General features: G+C 37.3%; 1 protein-coding gene across 1 annotated transcript in view; it reads right to left on the bottom strand.

Moving 5' to 3' along the window:
- LOC139714259 (anoctamin-7-like) overlaps positions 1-23258 on the bottom strand; it is a 51641-nt gene that overhangs the window by 16970 nt on the left and 11413 nt on the right. Inside the window, exons 3-8 of the mRNA XM_071625974.1 lie at positions 16922-17012; positions 14250-14545; positions 6229-6368; positions 3930-4098; positions 2307-2472; positions 1594-1684 (exon numbers count right to left, since the gene is read on the bottom strand). Coding sequence (XP_071482075.1) covers positions 1594-1684; positions 2307-2472; positions 3930-4098; positions 6229-6368; positions 14250-14545; positions 16922-17012 — 953 coding nt within the window. The remainder of the gene's footprint in view (positions 1-1593; positions 1685-2306; positions 2473-3929; positions 4099-6228; positions 6369-14249; positions 14546-16921; positions 17013-23258) is intronic.

The raw sequence follows: 23258 nt of genomic DNA, 5'->3' as shown, positions 1-23258 counted from the left end.
GGATTTATTCCACTGCGCTTATACTCTGCCCACAGTATGAATACCTGATGTAAACCAATTCTTAACTTGCATGCTCAAATTTAGATCATGGCCATGATACATAAAACAGAATACTTTTTGTGACTTTATGCATTGGTTCAGAAGTCCTTGGTTACAGACAATCAAGGAAAACACAATGGAGTACAATATAAGGTCATCGGTGATCACTTCACAAATCTAAGAGAAAATCAAATGGTCTAGTTGCACATAAGGAGAGGGAAAGCATGTTTTTTTGTTGTTGTTGTTGTTTTGTTTTTTTTAAGGCAAATTTTACCAGCCGAATGTTCCAAAAATGCAATATATCACACTGGAACTTGATTGATCCCCAAATCACAGTCTGGATACTTGTGCCTTGTAATCCTTAACCCATTGAGGACGGTTTGATTTTGCTACAACACGCATTTCCCATACACACCTGCCCGAGTATACTCGGGACTCGTCCTCAACGGGTTAAGGTGTTCAGGCACTAAGCTGTGACCTAGCTACAGTGCTGGTTTTGTTTTGTTTTTCTTTTGTTTTGTTTGTTTCTTTTTCTAGCATTTGGCTTAGTCCTCCAAACTTGACCTATATTTACTGCAAGTTAACCTGCCCACTCAGGCATATGTGTCATTCCATCCACATGGCCATGGTAACAATATGTGAGGCTTTGAGGGGACTGGAAATCTTGATTCAATGGTAGTTGGTTTTAAAGCGAGCACTTCAGTGGATAAATTGTCAATTGGTGAGTACAGCACAGTAGGAGTTAGTGGCTGCATTGAGAAGTGTGGTGGTTTAATTCTCTTCTTTTTTTGTATAATTCTTTACACCATACTTTTATGTAGCATGAAGTGTCAGAAACTGTTTGGAGACAATGAGGTTCAATTGGCTGGGTGTTGTTTTCATTCTTTTGGAGCAAACGATACAAGCTAATCCATTTATGGCACAACTCTGAAGTCTCCATAATGTTGCACAGAACTAATTAAGTTCCAGTGGCCATGTAGTTTATAAACTCCTACTGCATTTGGCAAATCAATCAGCACCGCAAATAAACGCAAGCTTTCATTTTGAATCATACAGATGTCCCCCATAATGTTGATGAAAAGGAATTTCTCATGAGGTATCAAACCTGAAGTCACATACAACTGTTGTACGGTAGCATATTAGAGCAGAGTGACTTTATAATGAGATAATACTATCATTTTGTATTCACCCAGAGAAGCCTTTTCATTACTGTTCTTTCAGAGGGCTCTACAATTTATTATCATTACCCCAGCACTGTCAGGCGCCCCATTTTACATCGGGATCAAGTGGGCGTTGAATTGAGGGTAAAAATCATCTTTCTCCAAGGAGACAAGCACCTGGCAGGACTTTTGAACTCAAAAACTCTGTTCCAAATTCATCGCACCCACTTTACTATTAAAGTACTGTCAGTGCCCCACTCTGCTTAAAGGGCCTTGAAGCTACATGCAGGCTTTGGTTGGAGATTATGGGAAAATTCTGCAGATAGAATAGTGGGGTAAGATACAGCACTATAGTTATAAAGAAAGTGACATTACGGCATAGCTATATACTTACGCCACAGGGTTGAATGGCAGAGTGATGAGGCCATAGATGAAGATGAGGATCCCCACTAGAGATGCCGGTATCAGCCATCCAGTGTATAAGCCTGTTTGGGGAGCAGCGGAAAAAAAAGAAAAATCCTCCAACATTAAACTTATTGATGAGTTATAGCTTTGGACTTCATCTCTTGAGAGACTAAGACAATGTAACGTATTGGTCAACCTACATGTATAAGTGTACCCATTCCTTGTTATGCCAAATGTGTCTGCATGTAACACAGTCTTTGTATCAAAAACAAAAAGGTGGCATAATTGTTACGATTGGATCCGTAGGTATGACATCCACAAAAAAAAAATATGTATATATATATATGCCATATATTCAGCGAGTCTAAATTTTTGCGAATTGGGACCAACCAACAATTTTGTGAGTGGTTAAACACGTGATTGTGGAGTACTAAGCTGTACTTAACAGAGAAATGAAGGGCCTAAGGATGCACATCACATTCATATTGGGATGCGAATTAATATTGGGATGCCAATTAATATTTCGCAAGTTTTTTGATTTGCAAATAGCACCGGACTCAGAAAATAGGTGGAAATAAAATTCTCGCAAAATATTCGGCACATACAGTATTACATTGAGACAACTAATCAGTAACCAGCCTCCATATTTTTTAGAAAAGGATCATGGGTATATATACTAGGATGGAAAAGTATAAAACTCACCAAGCCATGCAAAGTAGAGCCCTATCTTCTCTCCAAAATACTCCCGAATATGGTCCAGCGGCTGGTACTTGTACCAGGTGCCCCAACGGGCCCAGTACTTCATCAAGATCTGGCGCTTGTTCCACTTCTTGACGTCCACGCTTTGGTCTGGGTACTTGACTGGTCCCTGTGAGTGTATTGAAAGGAAGATATATGATAGCTTTATACAGACATGTAATGTGTAGATATGACTATCACGCAAGGTAATGCTTACTCATGCTCACACATACATATCAGTCTTGTACAGGCATACATATATTGTACAAACCCTAAAAATACTTTCATGCTATGTATCAGACTGCATATAAAACAACTGTAATTTTCATACGCCATCAAATATAGAAAGTGACAGGAGAAGAATTTCATTCAAAAAACTTACACAAAAATGTGATACACATACATGTACACCTGGAGAAAAAAAAAAGTGAATATGAAAATCAGCCCCTATATCAATGCAATTTGCTAATAATCGTTCTTTAACGTTGTTGCAGGGTTTTTATATTTTTGTATTTTTCATATTTTTTATTTTTATAAGGGAAAATAGTGAACACGACATTATGGAACGTAAAACAGAAAGTTTTTAGATAGAGTGCTGATTTGAGTTTATGCTTCTAGGATGTACTAAACTGCTTCAAAAAGTGCCCAATACCAGAAATCAACTTCATATTATACCCAAAACACAAACATTGACATTTACTAGGAAAATGAATTAGGTAATTCTTTGAGGGTTTGTTATGTAAGATCCTAAATATATACCCGCAAATGTGGCTGTAGGAAAGCTACTGACTTGAAAATAAGAAACAATTACCATGCCAGATGTTATCGTTCTATGTCACCGTCAAACCAGCTGTCTACTTTTGACTCTTTTGACTATCTTTCAATGTAAAAAGGGAAAGGTGACTCGCATTATAATAGAGTCCTCTGGACTGCCAGTTTTCTTTTGTTATATCAAAATGGTGAAATATATAAAGATACAATTATGTACATGATATTTTTGGGACCTGAATTTGTGCTTTGCCTTTAGGAACAAGTAATTTGTTATGACTGTGTTCGCTATAACAGGAGTACACTGTACTAGATCTGAACCTTAACCAACTCACATTGAAGAGGGGATAGGCGGCATGGAAAACAGCAAAAAAAATCCCCCAAAATATAGATGATGATTTGGGGACTTGAATTTTTACTTTGTTGTAAAAAGAATTTCATTATAATGTAATCGTGTTCATTATTGAATTGAATTTCGTATAAAAAAGTAAAGTATCAAATGTATATTTTGTTTCACTATGTTCGGGGGAATGCACCCTACAAGCTTTGCTTCTTCAGCATTCCTCCCCATCTCCTGCATTTTCTAAACTTCAAAATGTTTTGTGCTTTTTTTTTCCACCCTATAATTTGTTTTACCTTAAATATAATTTTTCATATTTTGTAATTGTTGACACATATATGTACTTATGTTTTTTGTGATTAAAAAAATGTATTTACAAGTTCTGTTGGAGATGAAAAAATAAATGAATGAATGAATGAATGAATGAATGAATTATAACGGGTGTGCACTGTACTTGATCCCAACCATAACTGACTCACGTCGTGGAGGGGATAGGCGGCATGGAAAATCTCTTCCTCAAGTAGTCGGCTGATTCCGACCTCTGCCCTCTTGCGCTTGCCGTACGTGGTGGTCTCTAGAATTTCGTTAACCACCCGGGAGCGGTCCACATTGCTGAAGAACTGGCTCCTGTTGTCGCAATTGATGAATCTTCGAAGAGAGTGGAGACAATTAATAGTTCAACTCTCACATCAGGTCATATTATAGTTAGATATGAGGAACGACTGGAGGTTTTGTTTCTTGTTTCATATGGTATTTCCTATTTGTTCTACATGTATATTCATATTTTGTACTAACTATGCACAGCCCAAGTGCTGTAAAAACGCGACAGGGCTTTACAATTACCAGGATGGTCCACAACACAAAGCGAACGCAAAGCAAACATGCCAATCGCATTGAGTTTTGATGCTTGACATCATTTTTGCCACCTGAAACTCATCAAAGACAATCTTCTTTTCTTAGACTTCATGTCCATGTTATCAATATTGACATACACAATTCACAACTTACCAAAAATAAAGGTTATAATTTTTTTGAATAATCGGAAATTCTCGCGATCGGAGCTGCACTAGCATGACCTTGAAAAGCACATGCAGCTCTGACTCAACTGGCATATCAAAATATTTGTTTTAAAATCCATAAATTTTACTCATGTCGCCTACATTGAACATGCAAAATTCTCAAAAACAAATTTCTCCCAAGTCACGTGTCATTTGCAATATTGAAATATAAATATCAATTCCATAGAAGAAAATAGTTTACTCTTCTCTCGAAAGAGTAGTCTTGCATCTAAGTACATTGTAGGTTCCATCATAATTTCTTTATATTTCTTTAGCATTTATGTTTATTCTCAGATTCAAACTTTTATAGTTTGATTCCCATGCTGTATATATGTTTGCAATATTCTATCATGCTTCCTTGCTGGATGTTATGTATCACTTCATTTTGTAATATTCAATGCACTTTTTTACTGAGTAATATGAAAATAAATTGAAATTCAAATTGAAAATTGAAAAAGGATTATTACATATTTCTCATTTTGTTGTTACGGTTCACGATAACGACTTTAAGCACTTGCAAAACTGATTTGTAAGTCATCATCTGTGATATTTATGTAATTGCAAAGTTTTGTGTAAATGCAAGCAGTAGGCATGAATAGATATTACCCACCGTGTCTGCCATACTGTAAAGTTGCTTGTGCAGGTTTAGTGTGCAAAATGTAGCCTACACTTAAACAGGCTGTTTGTTATCCAATGGTTAAAGCCCTCAGTGGGCCTCCAGTACTCTATCTACATACAGACATAACTTGCTAGTGCTCTTGTATTGTCGCCCCCTCTGCCCCACCCCCCCCCCCCCCATCCAATATGCAGCTACAATACGTACACCATAGAGTAAACTCTCTCAGGTGTAAAACATGCTTTTCAGTAGTAGACAAAGGATATTGTGCTACAAGTAGGGATTATAGCACAACATCTCTCCTCACAGCCAGATATACATGGTCATATGACATTTTTGCTGATCAGTAGAGCGATTGCCGAAGGATTTGGTAGTCGGACCAAAGAGTAAAAAGACTAAGGAAAGTGAAATCAAATGGAAGCTTAACTTTCTATGCACCACAGTCTAAATCCCTTGTGTGCCACATCATTATGAAACCGCAATGTCATCATTCTTTAGGAAAACATTCTGTTCTTTAAGTCTATGTAACTTTTTTATAGATTTTTGTTACATAGGACATGTAATAGACAAAGATGTAGAGAAAATGATAAGTTTTGTGCTGGTGTAAATTCTATGAAAATCTATGATTATTTTTCTTTCAAACAACGAGTAACCTTATCATTTTCAAGGCATGGCTTTCGTTCACTGAAAAATGACAGAAACTTAGAATTAATTCGCAAGTGCAAGAGGTAACGTTGCCTAAATTGGAATCCTGACACCAAATAATGCACAATACATCTGACAAATAAGGGATAGGGTGTGGTGCTTTCATTGCACTGTGGTATTTGGCGATTTATTGCTCGGTTTGGGCTGCACGTTTGTACGTTAAATTTGAGCAAAATATGCAAACTTGGCATGCCGTCAACTGAGTTGAGTGTGCGAACGTGGCACATAAAGAGATAACAGACATCTACACAGCATAGGCATTGGGATTTTATTAGTGGGCATCATTTCTCGCTTAGCAGAGCGGACAACCGGCTGGTCAGATTTGGCTATAGAGCAAGTGCACGTGTGATCAAGCTAGGTCTGGACAGGCAATCGCTATCTGTAGGAAGCTGAACTTACTTGTTCAGTTTGGACTTTTTGAAGCTGCAAGTCATGTAGTCCGGTGGTTGGTTCGGTATATCCAGCCTCATACAGTTCCTCTTTATACCCATCCTTTTCAGTAACCGATCGGATGCGTTCTTTGGCGGGTTGAGGGTTGCCTGTAATGCAAACAGATTTTTCATAAACATCTTTCAATAACATGTAAACAATTTCACTCATGGATTGAGAGCCCTGTCAGCAATAGTAGTTTTCAAATGTGTCCAATGTGAAGCAAGTACAGAACATATTATAATTACTACAAAAAAAAAAGCTTTACAGGCCGAGATATCATAAAAATGGAGTTCAAAATTACAATGGTAAATCATAAATTTCAATAACATAACTTGAGAGAACCAAAAAATTGTACCATAACCAATGATCTAACTTAATATAATGACACAAGGAAAAAAAATACAAGTGCCATTAAGTACAACTGTAAAATATAAAAAACTAAATACCTTGAAACAGTTACTGAATACATACTTATGTTCAACATAGAAAAGAAAACAACCTGACAAGGTATAGAAGATTATTTTGGAATACAAATCATAAAATATTTGTATAACAAAATGATGTAAACAATCAAGAGGGAAATAAAATAAGTCAAACAAAAGAAAAAAGAAAATAAATTATATCATGATCTACTGTGCTAGTAAAGGTACAAGTATGGTTGAATTGATGTTTAGATTAGACATAATTTCATGCTACTTTGGCATCCATAAAAATCAGTTTACTAAAATCATTTTGGTATTCCTAAGAGATAGCAAGAGACTTAAACTGCAGTTTTAGAACTGCTTCACATGGCTCAAAGTTTTCTCTAATCATGTCTAGATGTTTTATTGTCACACATTACCAGTAATAGCTGTTTGTCCAATGCACTAGCAGAACCCAAAATCTCTAAATTAAAAGTGTCATTTGGTCTTTACAATTCCTGTACATAAGTACACATTAATTCTGCTCTCTCCTACACGTAATGGAATGGCTGAAGACTTGGCAATCTGCCAGGTCAAATCTAGAAATGTACAGAGTAAACTGCTAGCAGTCATTGTTTTTTCATGCACTTGTGTGCACATCTGACCTTGGTTTGCTTTTGAAATGTAAGTTTTGCCATGAACATATTTTTGGCATATGGAAAAACCAAGCAAAGGGATCTTATGCAAACCATACCTAACAAAGAATGTGTGATGTATACCAAGTTATACAACCACAAACGAGAGCAATAGAGATTATATATATATGCCTAATTGCTTGCCAAGTGCGACTATGGCACAGATGGAAGAACTTACCAAACAATCTACAGAGTGTTGTTTTTGTTATTGTTTTGTTTTTGTTTTTGTTTTTATTTTTGCTTCCACATTGTACTCTGTACATGCACAGGATTGCTAATCTCAGCTTCTGGGCTCCTGAATAGATTGTGAATGGAAGAGATAGACTAATAGGGCATGTGATGACAAGACTTAAAGGGGAAGTCCGGACGATTATCAGCCGTTTTGTGTGTAAAGAACAATATTTCATGAACCTATTACCCTTTTCCCGAAGAAGAAAAGACCATCAGATACATTTACTATGATTTTTTTTAAAAATAAGGTAATTCTTCATGTTCGAATCCGTCGCGAGCAGCCCTTCGTACTATCTGTCCCAGGATGCATTGCGCGTGACGTATCAGGCGCAGTTTCCTCAGCTGAGAGCACCGCGAGCGAAGCCCAGCTACGCATCGATCTCCCATTGCACTGCTGACTGCGGGCGGTATCTGCATGCCTGCATAGGTGTGCCTTGTCGGCGCTACTGCAGGAGACCTTACACCGATTTAGGAGTGCTGTTGCCAAATGCTGTATTCCTTTATTCAAATAATCTTCGTTATATATCTATATAAAATCTTCAAAGATTAATGTAAAATAGTTGCAATGCTATAACATTTTCGTTTAAATTGAAATATGTATGTATTATAATACTGCCGTACTTATTAGTGTCCACCCCATCACTTACAATGCATTAGCTGTTGTCGGGCTGTTCAGGCATACATTTACGTCTGCTGCTGCCAAGTGCTATCCCAATCCGCGATCGTTTTTTCGACTTCTGAGTATGAACAATCTAAAATCAGTCTGTCAATGTCAGAATTATTGCCTCTTTTGTTGTCCGAGACTGTTGAAAAGTGTGTCTGACGGTGATAAAATACGACAGTATACATGTAACTTGAACCACGGAAGAAACGCCAGCGCCAGCTTGGTACCGCCGCCGCGCCGCGCCGGTAACTACGACCAGCAGCCCAATACACACAGCGTAATGGGGCTGCGTGTTGTAGCATTCAGGATCATGATAAGGTAGTATCGTGGATAAATATCAATTTAAAATCGAAATATTTCTTCAATTTGAAGACTTACTAGTAAAGTTGAAGTATTGACAACACCCTAACACTTGACACATCGGCATTTTTTTAATGAAGCAATAGATCATGCCGCGTGCATCCGCTGTGTGATCAGAGACTGTTGAGCGGTACGCTACTACCGCTTGCTTGGCCCGTATCACCGTTGCTCAAGCAGGGCTCCCCCGAGCCAGCTGACGCTCCAAGCAAAAAGCAATGTGAGGATGATACGTCACGCTGTCACGTGATCTTTCTCGCCGGCGTACAGAAATCAAACGGTTACGATTCAAAATTAGTGATGCTAAAAAATCGATTGTGGCGAGTTGGGAGGGTCTTTTTCAATGAAACTTAGTCATTATGGTCCTTTATTTATGTAGATTTTGGTTAATTTTTTTCAAAATCGTCCGGACTTCTCCTTTAAACCAAGGAGGTACAAATTGTACTAGGTAAAGCCTATGTACCTCCTTGCTTAAACTAAGAGTCAGTTATTGTTTGATGTACATTCAGTTGCTTAAAACATCAGGTACTGTAAACTGGTTCACTTAAGTATTTACTACAATTCTTTTTTTCTTTATATCCATTTGCTCTTAGAATTTCTGTATTGTAAGTTGATTCATCAACTGAACTACAGCTAGGGTACAATTTTGTATCTCATGCCATACAGTATGCTATCTATTTTGCAGGAAGTTTAATTGTGAATTTTTGTGTGTTCAGTGCTATTTGCTAATTAAACAACAAGCAAAAATATTAACTCTGATCCCGACATGAATGCGACACTCATGCATGTACATGTACATGTGCTTGTACAAATCTAACAGTATACAGTGATACATGAACAAGGTGTGCGATAATTCAGTTGCACTCCTAGTTCACAAATTTATCTGCTTGTGATTAGTGGAAAAATATAGACTAGCTATAAAGAGTATATGGCATATTTTCCAGACAGAGTGAACATTTTCTCTACTTAGTCATTACAGTACTGCAAACAAACGAAACCCCAGCTAGGAAAGCTAAATTTTATTTAACAAGATCAAAGGAGCAGTCATAAGTCACAGCACATACTGAGGACTGAATTTCTTAAAGCTCTTCTTTTGCCTCAAACTCAACAAGCATCTGCTGTTTATTTCCCCATCAATATTTGTGGTGGTACATCAAAAGAGTTTTAGATTCTGTTTACTTTGTGCATTCTGGGAAAGGCACCATAGCCTTCAGTGTGCCGATACTCTGAAGGTTTATATATTTTTCTTTGCATCGCCATATACACCATACCATGCCTGTTTTGAAAGACATTTTACAAAAGATCTATACAGGCTGAAGCGAATAGCCTGAAGAAGACAGAAAAAAATCAGTTTACATTGCCGGTTTAGTGACTTTGTACAATGGTCTGCACTGAATAATCCCAGTCACACAAAAACACAAAAAAGGTGCATGTCTATACCCCATGCAGGCAGCTTTTCAAGTGGACACTTAATACCATCAATACAATTTGGTTTTGCAGTGTATTGGTAGCATATACAAAGTGTGTGGAGTTTCATAAACATCATCACAAAAATGTAGGTTCTTACAAGTATTAGAATGGACTACATTGTATTTCCATAGCCCTATCACTTTGTCCATACCAAGGATACTAAAGAAAATCAGGGAGAATAATTTATCATATCATACCAGACCCTTCATAGATGGCAATATCAATAATAAAGCTGTGGTTGATGAAGGTGAATTCCTCTATAACAGAAAATGCACAGCATTTGTGGGGCTAGACATACTGTCTAATAAAATCAGAGGTTTATCGGATCACCACGATCATCTAAATACAATTAGCATGTGCAGCCCGTATCATATTTTGTCTTCACTTGTACTCATTGAATCCCCTTTCACATTTTTTTTTTCTCTCTCTCTGTTTTCTGGCTCTACTCTGGTTTATTATCAGGAGTGCCCAGTATTATAGAGACATTGCTTAAAGGCATAATTTACCATGGAATTTGCAGATGAAACAAAAACCCAGCACTAGTGCTTTAAATTAGTTCTAAAATGTGAGTTAGGGATAGAAACAACCACTATAAAAAATTGAATCTGTATAATTAATGTGAAGTATTGTTAATACATAAAATGTGAACAGCAGTTATGAGAAAAATGTTTCTAGACTATGCCATCTACAGTTATGGCTTACTGAAAAAATACTGATATCTCCTTATATTTTAGGCTTTATTGCAAAAAAAAATATATATATGGTAGGATGTTTTGTGATACAACAGACCTACACATATGCACATCAAATATGATAGCTTGAAAAATGTTTAAATCACTAGCTGCTCCCAAACGTAGACAGGGCCTTTAAGGTGTGATCTTGATTTAATATACAGGGATCAGAGGTTGACTGTATTCACCATTGATCAGTGCAATGTGCCATAAATGAGATCTGGCAGTGGAGAATATGACAATTTCCCACAGGAGTAATGTCGATGAAACACATCCTTCAATCTTAACAGTACAGGGTAACCCATATTATTTCGTTATTTCTATCAAAAAAACAAGAAGAAAAGGCTGAGAACGTGACCCACTGATCACTGCAGATCTTGGGTTTCATTACTCAAAGTCTGATTCTAGAGCTCTTTGTATTGAGACGGAGTGGGAGTCGAAGGCCATTCCCTGGAGATACCATAGATAAATTTTGTTTGGGTTTGACAGATTCAATGCATTGTAGATTAGCAAAAATGGAGAATCTGTTGACAAAAACCTCCTTTATATTGAAGAGCATGCACACTGCAGATTACTGACAGTACTGTAGGTATGCGACGGGACTTCAATTTTGCAACAAATCTTGTCAGAATCAAACCATCACAGTTAAACTTTCACTTTAAGTTACACTGCTCAATTTTTATTTTTAACGAGATCTCAAATGAAGAGTGAACCCTTGAAAGTTTTGTTTGTTTGTTTGTTTGTTTGGGGGGGGGGGGAGCAGGATCTTGATTATTGCTGGCATTTTCACAAATCCTTTGAAGCCAGTGTAAAGCTCAGTGACATTTATTCCCTGATGGGAGCTACAGTGTATAATTATGCAATAAAAGCTTTGCCACTGCATTCTATAATACTAAAGTAAAATGCTGCTTTGCACCAAGGTTTCCACCATAACATGTCGCCTGAATGAAAGAGCCCCAAAGTCCTTGAACAATAATTGCACTCTTTTCTGTATTATGTTGTGCGAATGTGTTCTGAATGACACACAACATTTAGGTCTACCAGAGAGAGTACCTGCCATATGCCCGCATTCTTCTTCCTTTTTCCAGCTAAATGACTGCAGTGATTTGATGTAGTGTTTTGTGATCCCAAAGCAGTAACTCCAGCCACAGGCTGCTGATCAACCATTCCACATTCCATACAAAAATCACCCCTTTTCACCACACATTCTAAAATTTGAAAAAGCAAGAACTTTGAATATCTGGAACTGCCAAACCAAATACAAAATAACTACCAAATAAACCAAAAATGAGTGTGTCATGGCAACTGTGAAATTCATGTTGGATCACTCATAACCAAAAGGCTGTCATTTCTCCTTAAAACTGATCCTTCTCTGCCAAATAATCACATTACCCCTACCCAATGAGGTATGCAAACTTCAGATATAAATTGACTGATGTTAAAGGAATAATTCACCATTTGCAAATGAAACAAAAAGTCAGCTTTAGTGCTTCATCCTAGTTCTAAAATATAAGTTGGAGATAGAAACAATCAAAGAAAAAATTTGAATCAGTATAATTAATAAGTAGCATTGTTGAAGTGATATACAAAAAGTGAACAACAGTTAAAAACAAAAATTTTTCTGGACTACTGTACTAGAGTTATGATTTAGTGAGAAAAATAGTAATATCTCCTTCTATCTGAGGCTTCATTGTGAAATGTTTACAATCTTACATGATAGGATGTTTTGTGATACAACTGACCTTCACAATGCATCATATGTGATCTCTTTTAAATCACTGCTCCCAATGGTAAACAATACATTTCATATGACATCCTGCAAATGATTATACTCAACGTCTCCCAAACCCCACCAGGCTCACACACACAGCCATCAAGGCTGCATACGAGAAATAAAATCTGTGCATTTTTACAACTAGGATCTTCCTGTAAATTGATAACCATTAAGATAATCACTTGAACACATATCCAGTCTGACCTATAGATTTCTTCCCAAATTTAAGCTGGCACGCGTGACCAGCAAAAATCCACGAACGGGAGATACGGTTACAATCTCAATCAGGTACTCAATAAATCTTATTCGCTTTTACAGCCCATAAACCAAGGTTTTTTTGATACACACAGCTTGGTATAGACAAGATTAATTGACTTGTCAGTACAGCTTTATGATGACAGCTAAACTGCAGGAAAGGTTCCTGTACCAATTACTACCATATGATTCTCATAAAGCAACCAGTCGCATTTGCCCAAAATTTCCTGATGAGGGGCAGAGCATACAGTCTGTAACATTGAGCCATACCATTGAGCCCAAGTTCTTCACAGAACTACATCTATTCTCCAAAGAATACAGCAGTCCTTCCCAAGACTACACACACATGATTTTTTTTTTTTTTTTTTTTTTGTTCATGCTAGATTTTCCTGTCATCTCCTCACTATGCACATACAAAGAAAACATATGCCGATATGAAAAGATGAATTGCATGGGTTATGCACAACGTTGGTATCTGGGGCTAAAAAAGCCGAAATTTTTATGCTAGCTTCTATCTGAAAGTTCAAATTCTAGAGCATGCATATGCTGGATTGAATGAATAGAGTCAAATCAGAGAATAGTACAGATTTCATTGACTTTACAGTGAGAGAATCTGGGGTCTTTTCTGTTGTTTCTCACACTTTTTCTTAAACATACAATAAGTGATATTTACATGTAGATGTAATAATTACTTTGACAGTTACATGTAACTAGCATTCCATACATCCATCCATCAATCTTTGTGTGAAGATAGTAGCAATCATCGCGGCACCAAACAGCATCATGTTGAATCCCATGTCTGTGTACAAGTTGTACCTTTAACCCTTCTATCACTATCAACAATCCTGTTTCAAGATGCAATGTCCAATGGCTTTTTGAGCTGGTGATTGTGAAAGGGTTAACTTTATCATTATTGTGAAAACAGACACTTCCATCACCCACTTATTTTCACAACACTTTCTGTTTGTTCTGTGGGAACCACTTAGAGATAAATACTTTAATTTTTTTTTTTTTTTTTTTGGGGGGGGGGGGGGGGGGTGTGGTTTTTGTTTTCATTTGTCACATAGGCCTACAATGCATGTGATGTACACTATTAGCATGAACCAGCATGAAAATAAATGCACGCAAATATTTCTGTTGGTTTATGTACCACTGTGTAATGTCTTGATTTTGCGGAATTAAAAACGGGCGAAATTCGTCTTACTTGGCAGAGCATGAAGAAAGTATGTGTACTCACACACACACACACACACAAAAAAAAAATCCTCTTTTAAAGTGGTAGTCCATTAATACCTGTTACCATAATCACACTTTCACCCCCCCCCCCCTCCCACACACACACACACACACACACACATGCCACATTGGCAATGAGAAGTACAGTAAGGTTGGATTGCCCAACCAACCCACCTGCAGGGGTGCCTTGAGACCCAGCTCCTCTGCGAAGAAGGCCAGCGTGTCCCAGGGGGCGTGCAGCTTGTAGTAGGTGATGAACTTCTTCTCCGTCTGCACCACATCCTCCTCGATCTGCACCCCAGCCCGCTGGATGGCCTCCATGAACTTCTTGCGCCATGCCTTGTGCTGCTGCTCCTGGGCATCCTCCTCGGTGGGCGGCAGGTTGCTGGCCCGCCGCTCGCTGCGCTCCTTCTCCTTCTTCTGCAGCTGCTTCTCGCTCAGTTTCTCCTCCTCGTAGACGACCACAAAATCTGGTCACGCAGGGAGACCCATCAGAATTTGTTTGTAGGAAAGTTGGCACATACATGTACTTCGCATTTTCTCAATCAGTACATTCATGATACTAAAAGGCATTAGAGGGATGGTATAGTATTGGTGGAGATGAGAAATTGGCTTGTAACTTTTTGCGAGGTATCATGAAATCACTTGTGAAATAGTAAAGAGCATACAATTCTAGGAAAAATTCAAAGTTTATCTGATGAAAATCAGTTTTGGAATGGCCGAGACATCCAAAAACAAAGTGGTCTGAATAAAAGGTGGGACCCACCTGTTATTAGTATTGCTCCGTTTTGGGTATCTCGGCCATTTCAAAACCAATTTTAATCAAATTAAAGTTTCATTTCACTTGGAGATACATGCTCCTTCATATTTCACAAGAGGTTTTTTATCATCTCACCAAAAAATGTTAGAAACCTGAAGTCAGGCCTCAATTAAAACTATACGATCCCTTTAATACATATTCAAGTGCATAACTGTTATACCATACGCTACTCCTATTTGACAGACACATCTGAGTTCCATTGCACAATCAACACATGCCTTGTTAAATACACTGTATCTCTGTTCATCATCAGTGGTGGTGTATATCATGTACAATAACCAGGAAAGAGGTTTCTCTATGTGCAACATCTTTCAGCACTCTTGTACTGCTTTGAACAGAAAGATTTTGCAAAGAGTTGACAATGTAAAGATTATAGACATCAACTAGTAATTTTAATGATGATTTGATACAGTTCTAATGATGACAACAAAATCATTACTCAAATTCATGATTTTCTTCCGTCGAGATGTTTTCATTGCAACTGATTGTCAAATTGCCCTACACTTTGTACATCGACGTAAATAAATATTTACATTGATGTAGGGCAATTTGTCAATCAGTTGCAAAAAATCATTACTGCTATCAATACCAATAACATCACTTGAGTGTGAATAAAATCATAATTTTGCTGACATCATCGCTACTGCTGTACTACTATTAGTCTTCATCATCATCAATTGCTGTTAATATTAGAATCTGACATCATAATTCTACTTGTAACATTAGCATCTGGAGCAGTAGATGTTGCAGCTGAGACCGAAAATGTCCAATCACCATCTTCACTATCATCACCGATATTACTGTGATCATCATCATGACCACTACTATCACTGCTCTTTTCATACTAGTTCTACTTTCACAACTTTTAACTGTACTTCTTCTACCGGTTTCCACAACTGTCTATACCATTACAGTGACTCGGCAATCATACTTCAAGTGAGGAAATAAAACATCAAACAGGGCCACAAAAATTGGGTACTGACTTGGTGAAGAATGGTCCCAGATCTACTCACTAAATCCTTTATGTTCACAAAGACAATGTTTGTGGAGTTGTACCCTCTGTTTACATGTGTCAATGGAGTGAATCACCCCTTTGCACTTTCAAATAAGAATCTAGAGCAGTCCCAATGATGCATGCCCAAATAGAATTTAATGATAGTCCAGCAGGTAAATCAGTCCTTTCAAAATGTACTGACACCAACACAAAAATGTCAGATAATATTGTTAGAATGCAAATGAGCAGTCTGCATGATCAACACTATCATTATGCTTCTATATATTTTAAATCAATAAACTCACTTTTTATCATTAAAATCTGCTTTCAAAGATATCAGAATTTAAATGAATCACTTTTGGCAGCAAAGCGATGGACCTTGTTCATGAGGTTTAGTGTTTTCAACATTTTTATTTGATACTTAGCCTAGGCTGACAATATAATTATCAAGAAATTGTACTCATCGTGAGACAGTTGCTCTGAACAAAAGTGTCATTGAAAGTAATTACACCAAGGGATGATGGCCTTCTCTCCAGTCTGAAAGAAGATCTGACTGTGCAGATCCATATTTTACATGTAGGAAGAATATCAAAATAGAGTTGTGACAGCATGAACAGACTTTAAAGGGTGTGTACAGTTCTGGTCCAGGTGAGGATTTAGCTTTTAACGTTTTGTGAGATATTCAGAAACCACTCTATAAGATGTCAAAGAGCATGCAATTCTAAGGGGTATCAAAAGTTTATTTGATGAAAATCGGTTTTGAAATGGCTGAGATATCCAAAAACAAGGTGAAAAAAAGAGATCCTAATAAAGTTGTGGCATGTCGCCTTTTATCATTAGCACTTTTTTGATATCTCAGCCATTTGAAAACCAATTTTCATCAAATAAACGTTGAATCCTTCTTAAAATTACATGCTCTTTCATATTTCATAAGAGCCTTTTCATTATCTCACTTATAGGAATGTTCAAAACATGAATCCCTACCTCAACCAGTACTGTACAGTCCCTTTAATGTCAGACTAGTTTACTTACCAATCTTTCTCTTGCCATCGTTGAAGAAGGTGCCTGGATGATCATTGGTGTTTTGCTGGGTGAACAATACCGTGTCTGAAGCATTATTTTGCTATGCAAAGGAAAAAACAAACACACATATAAAAATGATAACAACAGAGTTGACGATGCAAGTCAAACTTCTTTACAAAGATCCAACTACGTATGTATATCTTCTAACGCCACACAATGCATTTTTTCAAAACATTATCGATATAAGTATGAAAATGCCCCCTCCTTTTTCTACTTAGTAATATGAAATTTTCACATAAGAGGTTTCTTGATATCTCACCCTAAAATGTAAGAAACCTGAAGTAGGTGTTAACCAAAACTATACGATCCCTTGAATAGATGGACCCTGGCACTGGTGAGCACTTTTTAAAAGTCCCCAAAAGTTTCAACTGATGGATTGTCTGTAGAAGGCACTAGAAAGCAAAATCCCAATCCAAAAACATATTGTCACTCAAACTCACTTTTACGAAGTAGTTGGCACAGAGCCAGCAACAAAAGAAAACTTCCACAATAATGCCTTCTATTGTCTTTAGCCTGTCTACAGACAGAAGGACATCTGTTAAAAAGAAGCCTGCATATTACCTTGCACGCATGGATTAGATATTGTCTTTTTATCAAAATGTTCACAACAACTTGGAGTACAGCTGTCCTTTCAAGCTACATGTATATTGGAATGGGTGATTTTATAAACTTCTGGGGTGAATGCCACCATGAGATGAATTACTTTGATTTAATCATTGATAGTTTTGGATGAAATCGGAATAGGGGTCTATACAATGTAGGAGAAGGAATGGCATTTGAATGTCGGAATGTTCTCAAACATGGGCTTCGGTCTATGGCGAGTCGAAAATGGTAATGGGAATGTGATGTTATACATGCGATGTACAATGCAGCTGCCAGTGGCCCTCCATTCATTTTATTTAACCTATTGAGGACAGTCTGATTTTGCTACAGCACATCAGCACATTTCCCATAGACACCAGCCAGAGTATACTCAGGACTTGTCCTCTATGGGTTAAAAAAACACACACAGACTTTGCCCGATTCTTTTTTCAGAACTCTGTTCACGATGCATGAGACATTCACAATGCATTCATTTTCTGATAGAGAATAACATACAATGTACTCATCAAAATATAATTCTGAAAAAAAAAAATGTTCTTCTAATTCTTGTATGCAATATGTGATAGTGTAACAGTACAAACAAGTTGCTACAAGGTACATGTATGTCTGCCAATTTCTCTATGCCAAACACCTTTTACCAAATGTACCAAGACAACCATTAGAAATGCTGACATATGGTTGTGTCATCTGGTAGAGAAAGTGATGTGTAAATAGGAACAGTTACGCTCCGTCGGCAGAGCATCCTTTGGGCGCCGTTTGCCCCCAATCATATTTGTGAAGTGAAGCATCCTACACTGGCATCACCAGAGTGCCTTGAAAACACATGTTCTGCACGAAACTGCAGGGGGGGGGGGGGCTGAATTTTGGAAAGGAGAGAGTGAATTTAGAGGGTGATTCCTAATATTGCTGTGCATTGACAGTCAGTAAAATTCTTTTGATTACTTGTGATTATATTTAGATGTTAAACTTGAAATATGCTTTAATTTTTTTTTTCCTGATGACAGATTGATCTGACCAGGTTTAATGAAACCATGTCAATTTTGGAAATCAGACAAGAATAGCAATATTCAAAAGTAAAAATTATAATAATCTTAAAGGCATGCACTGAAATCAACTCATGCACCTTATCAACACCATGCATTATCCATAAAAGTATGCATATTATTAATTATTTAATGTTGGCATTGTGGGTAAAAGATCTACACACAGCACATGTAGTAATTACACCTAGTCTTCGTTTCAGACTGAAGACAGTCTTTTTCCCTGGTATTAACCTCTAATAAGGTGCAATTCCACTCTTATCTTCAAAGCAGAGTATGTACAACTTGTATGATTACCTATGATTTTCATATGTGTCTTTACTGTATCAACAGTATATTGTAACTAGAGAAGCACTCTGAGAGCGCAGACCTCCGCAAAGCATGCAGCTCATTTCCACCACTGATTTTGTTCTTTATATCACTGACTTCCACCCATATGTACTTAAATTATAGCATTGTGTGCATAATTGTATGCTGAAAGTCGCCCGATTTTCCTAATATAGAAGCCTTTGTTACATCACAAACCCTCAGCTGCACGGCGCGCCTTGCCCTAGCAGAAACTAGAGCACGCACTTTTAAATAGTGCGCGCATGCAAACATCAAATATACACGCAGCCTGAACTCCCAAGTTCATTGACCCTACCTGCCAAAATATCAAAAATCCTTCATATACTCCCAAAAAATTCTCGGACCATTACCAAAAGTTAATCATTTGTTACTTGTGTCATTCTCAACCTTTCCTGCAAGTTTCATCCCAATCCGTTACCTACTTTTTGAGTTATTTTGCACACGGTCAAACTAACTAACAAACTCCCTAACTACAAGAATGCAGATACAGATCTAGCGAACGAACGAACGAACAAACCAACGGTAACGAAAACATAACCTCCTCCCTTGGCACAGGTAATCATACATGGTATAATGACTACAATACAATTTTGAAGTAATAAGCCAGCTGCAAATTGTAAAATCTTTCAACGACTGTTCTGTCCCTTTTATGATTTCAGTATGAAATATCTAACAGTCTGAATCAAGACCAGGAAGCAAAGAGACAGTAAGGCACAATATCATTGTAGTGGAGGCATCCAATCATGAAAAAGCATAGTCTGAGTACTCAAGTACCGGTACTAGATCTTTCATAACTCATTCATTGATGCTTTAGTGCACAAAATCACACCAGGAATGAAAGACCAGCAGTTGGAAGGGCGCGCTTTTTCTTCTGGCCTTCACACATTGTGATTCTCACTTTAAAGTTGACTAAGTTTTCCACTATTACATGTAAGCAGATGAGAGGCCCTTTATACGTACTAGGGGTTCTTTTGGGGGGCAAATCAAGGGTGCATTATAAATGCTGAAGGCAGAATCAGCGTTTTGAAATGCTTTCAAACAGGCTGATACAAAACGGCATTCAAGGGGGTACTGTTCAAGCTAAATATTTTGAAGCTCGAGAAAGAACCGATAGAACCTGATAGGTACCACAAACAAGTACTGCATATTGTTGAAGTCCTGTCTACTCATTGTGAACCTGAAAGGCACTGAGATGAATCATAAACTTCTGTTTGGCATTTATGCTTCCCCTGTAAATGCGATCAGAGCAAAACACTGACCATAAATGCACAAACTTGTTCATAAAGAATTAGCATTTTGAAACACTGTTTGTATTAAAGTGAGTTGGACGCACCCATATTTTGCTCTAGATAACCACGTTTCAAAATGTTGATTCTGGCACTGAAATGGAGAGCACAAATGCACCCTAAAAATCACTGCTTATAATTTTATTAAACCTCATACTGTACATGTGTATATGTGGAGAGATTTTGAATTTCTATTGCCATCATGTACATTGTACATACATCAGAGATCTGGAAGGTGGATTTGAAATACAATAAACACTGTGGAGAAGATAGAGTGGTTTCTAGCTCTTTGTCAAAATCAATTACCACTCCTGGATGAACCTGATGTGGGGAGAACTGCATTTTTATTTGGCAAAATGAACACATCTTGGATGATTTGAAAGGTGGAAGGCCAATTTTGTGCAACCCTTGTCCCTTTTCAGGGTAACTCTCCTTACAGAGAAATGGGAGATTTATGTAAAGTTTTGAGCACTAAGTAATGCTAACTAGAGAAGCACGCTGAGAGTGCAGACCTCTGCCAAGCATGCAGCTCAAGTCCACGACTGATCTTGTTCTACCATTAGAGATATCTGTGATTTCCACCTGCACCCATACATACTTATAGCATGACAAATATGCGCTGAAAGTCGCCCGATTTCCCAATATATAGAAGCCTTTGTTACGTCATAAACCATCAGCTGCACGGCGCACCTCTCCTTAGCAGAAACTATCTAGCACACGCTTTAGTGCGCGCATGCAAACCTCAAATATGCGCAGCCTGAACTCCCAAGTTCATTGACCCTACCTGCCAAAATATCAAAAATCCATCACAAATTCCCCAAAAATTCTTGGATCACTACCAAAATTTAATCATCTGTTACTTGTATCATTCTAAACATTTTCTGCAAGTTTCATCCAAATCCGTTCACTACTTTTTGAGTTATTTTGCACACAGACAAACAAACGAACGAACAAACAAACAAACAAACAAACCAACCTCCTCCCTTGGTGGAGGTAACTAGGCATGCCAATCTCAGAAAAAAACAAACATTGTGTATGAATGCAAAAAACCCAAGAAAACAAATCTCAGCATGCATGCCTCCTAATTTCCAATGCTCACTAAATTTCTGTGTACCTTTGTGTTTTAAAAGTAACACTGCCTTGGTGATGTCTTTTGCAAATTTGATAAAATATCATAAAAAAGAGAAATTGAGGATTTGCACCATTTTTGAAAGCTTTTACAAATGCTAGCAAGTCTAAACAAGGGAATAGAGTGCCAAAAAAATCTAAGTAGTAACTGATTTGTCTTCATTTCAGCATATATGTATAATGAGCTTCCATATAAAGGAAGAATAAGTGGATATTTTTTACTTGCATGCAAAAGTGCTGTCACAGAGAGCAGACTGGAACATACTCTACTTCTTTATAGTGATGTGAGAAAAATGAGTTCAGGAAATTATGTGGTCTGGAGATCTGTTATCTGCCAAACCATTAGCTGGAGAGGGCTGGCACTTCCATTTCTTTGTATTAGTCTCTACACTTTAATTTTTAGATTGTTTGGTTTTATCAAAAAAGATGAGATATTTCATAATTTGTTTTCTTTCTGCTTTCTAAGTATAGTAATCACAATGTACAAAACTGTATGACTGAAATTATACATTCATGCAACAGATCACACAAACACCACAAATAATCACAATACACGTGTAACAAAAAGGTGAAAATCACATTCACCCATTGGCTTTACTTCACAAAGATTTCTACAGCAATGTGGGTTGCAAATCACCAGAACGATCATGGGCACTTGATTTTGGACAGGTATGATCATACACATTTATGGCCTATAAGATTATATATTATGAATAGCATACGATTTCACAGTATATAATGGAGTCAAACAACCTTTAAACAACAACAGCCAAATATCTGAGAAAGACTGACTGCTGTGTATCTAGGTGGAACTGCACAGCTGCACGCAATTGTAAAGCTACCGGAACGGAATGGATTGGTCAAAATTAACAACCAACTGCATGTGATACACATCCCCCCCCCCCCCCCCCCCCTAGCCAAGCCCATCATGATTAATCAAGTGTAAAGTAAATGCCACCGGGTTAAAATGATATATCATGGCAGCTACCATCATGAGAGACTGCAAATCGTTGTGGCTGTTGTTCATTTATTTGCTTTGTCTTTCCCTTGTTTAAATCAGACCAAGACTTCACTCGTTCTTCCATTCTTGGACTACACATGTAAGTCTACAAGTTTGCAAATTATGTACATTTGTAGGGTCCATAAGTCTCCATGAATGATAGACATCTCATGTATCACAGGTGGGTTGTACATGATAAATTGTACAAATCATCACTGTTGAATAAATGATTTATTGCTTAAATGAAATCTCCTCTTCTAGACATACAGCTGTGTCAAGAAAAGGTTTGTCAGGATCCTAAAAAACAATATTGCTGGTCAACTGACACTGATTTGCACTCATTCACTGCTCACTGCCAAACAGGTGGCACACCAAATCATACTTTGAAGGGATCTTTATCAATTTGTTTAAATAAAAAACATTAAAGGAAACCTATGAAATACAATTTATCCATGTTGGCCTGTATTGACTCATTAATCATAAAATACCATAATCACTATTTATGTGATCAAAAGTATATATCTGGATGTGTCATATGTAAACAGATTTGAACTTATATTTTTTTTGACCCGTTTTGACTAATTAGTCAAAATGTACCGTAATCACCACTAATGTGGTCAAAAGAATATCTATCAAAATATGCGTCATATACAGATTTGATCTTAATATACTTTTTTAACCATTTTTCTTCAAATAACATGTTCTTCCAGATGTATGTTTGGATCTATATGCCCACAATAAAAAGCCTCCAAACCATAATTCTGTCAACAACATCATCTGTCAATCACTGGTAAAGTGAAAAAATGCACCTTCCCCTAGATAGAGCATAGCTTGTGTGTTACCCTGCAATGTCTTTTGTTTTTGTACTCATATGAGTAACA

The sequence above is a fragment of the Diadema antillarum genome, unplaced genomic scaffold (assembly GCF_040938485.1).
Source record: "Diadema antillarum isolate AM-2024a unplaced genomic scaffold, OU_Dant_1.0 seq00002211_RagTag, whole genome shotgun sequence".
In the NCBI taxonomy this organism is placed as follows: Eukaryota; Metazoa; Echinodermata; class Echinoidea; order Diadematoida; family Diadematidae; genus Diadema; species Diadema antillarum.
The sequence above is the reverse complement of the archived record's forward strand: the minus strand, read 5'-3'. Positions and strand labels throughout refer to the sequence as shown.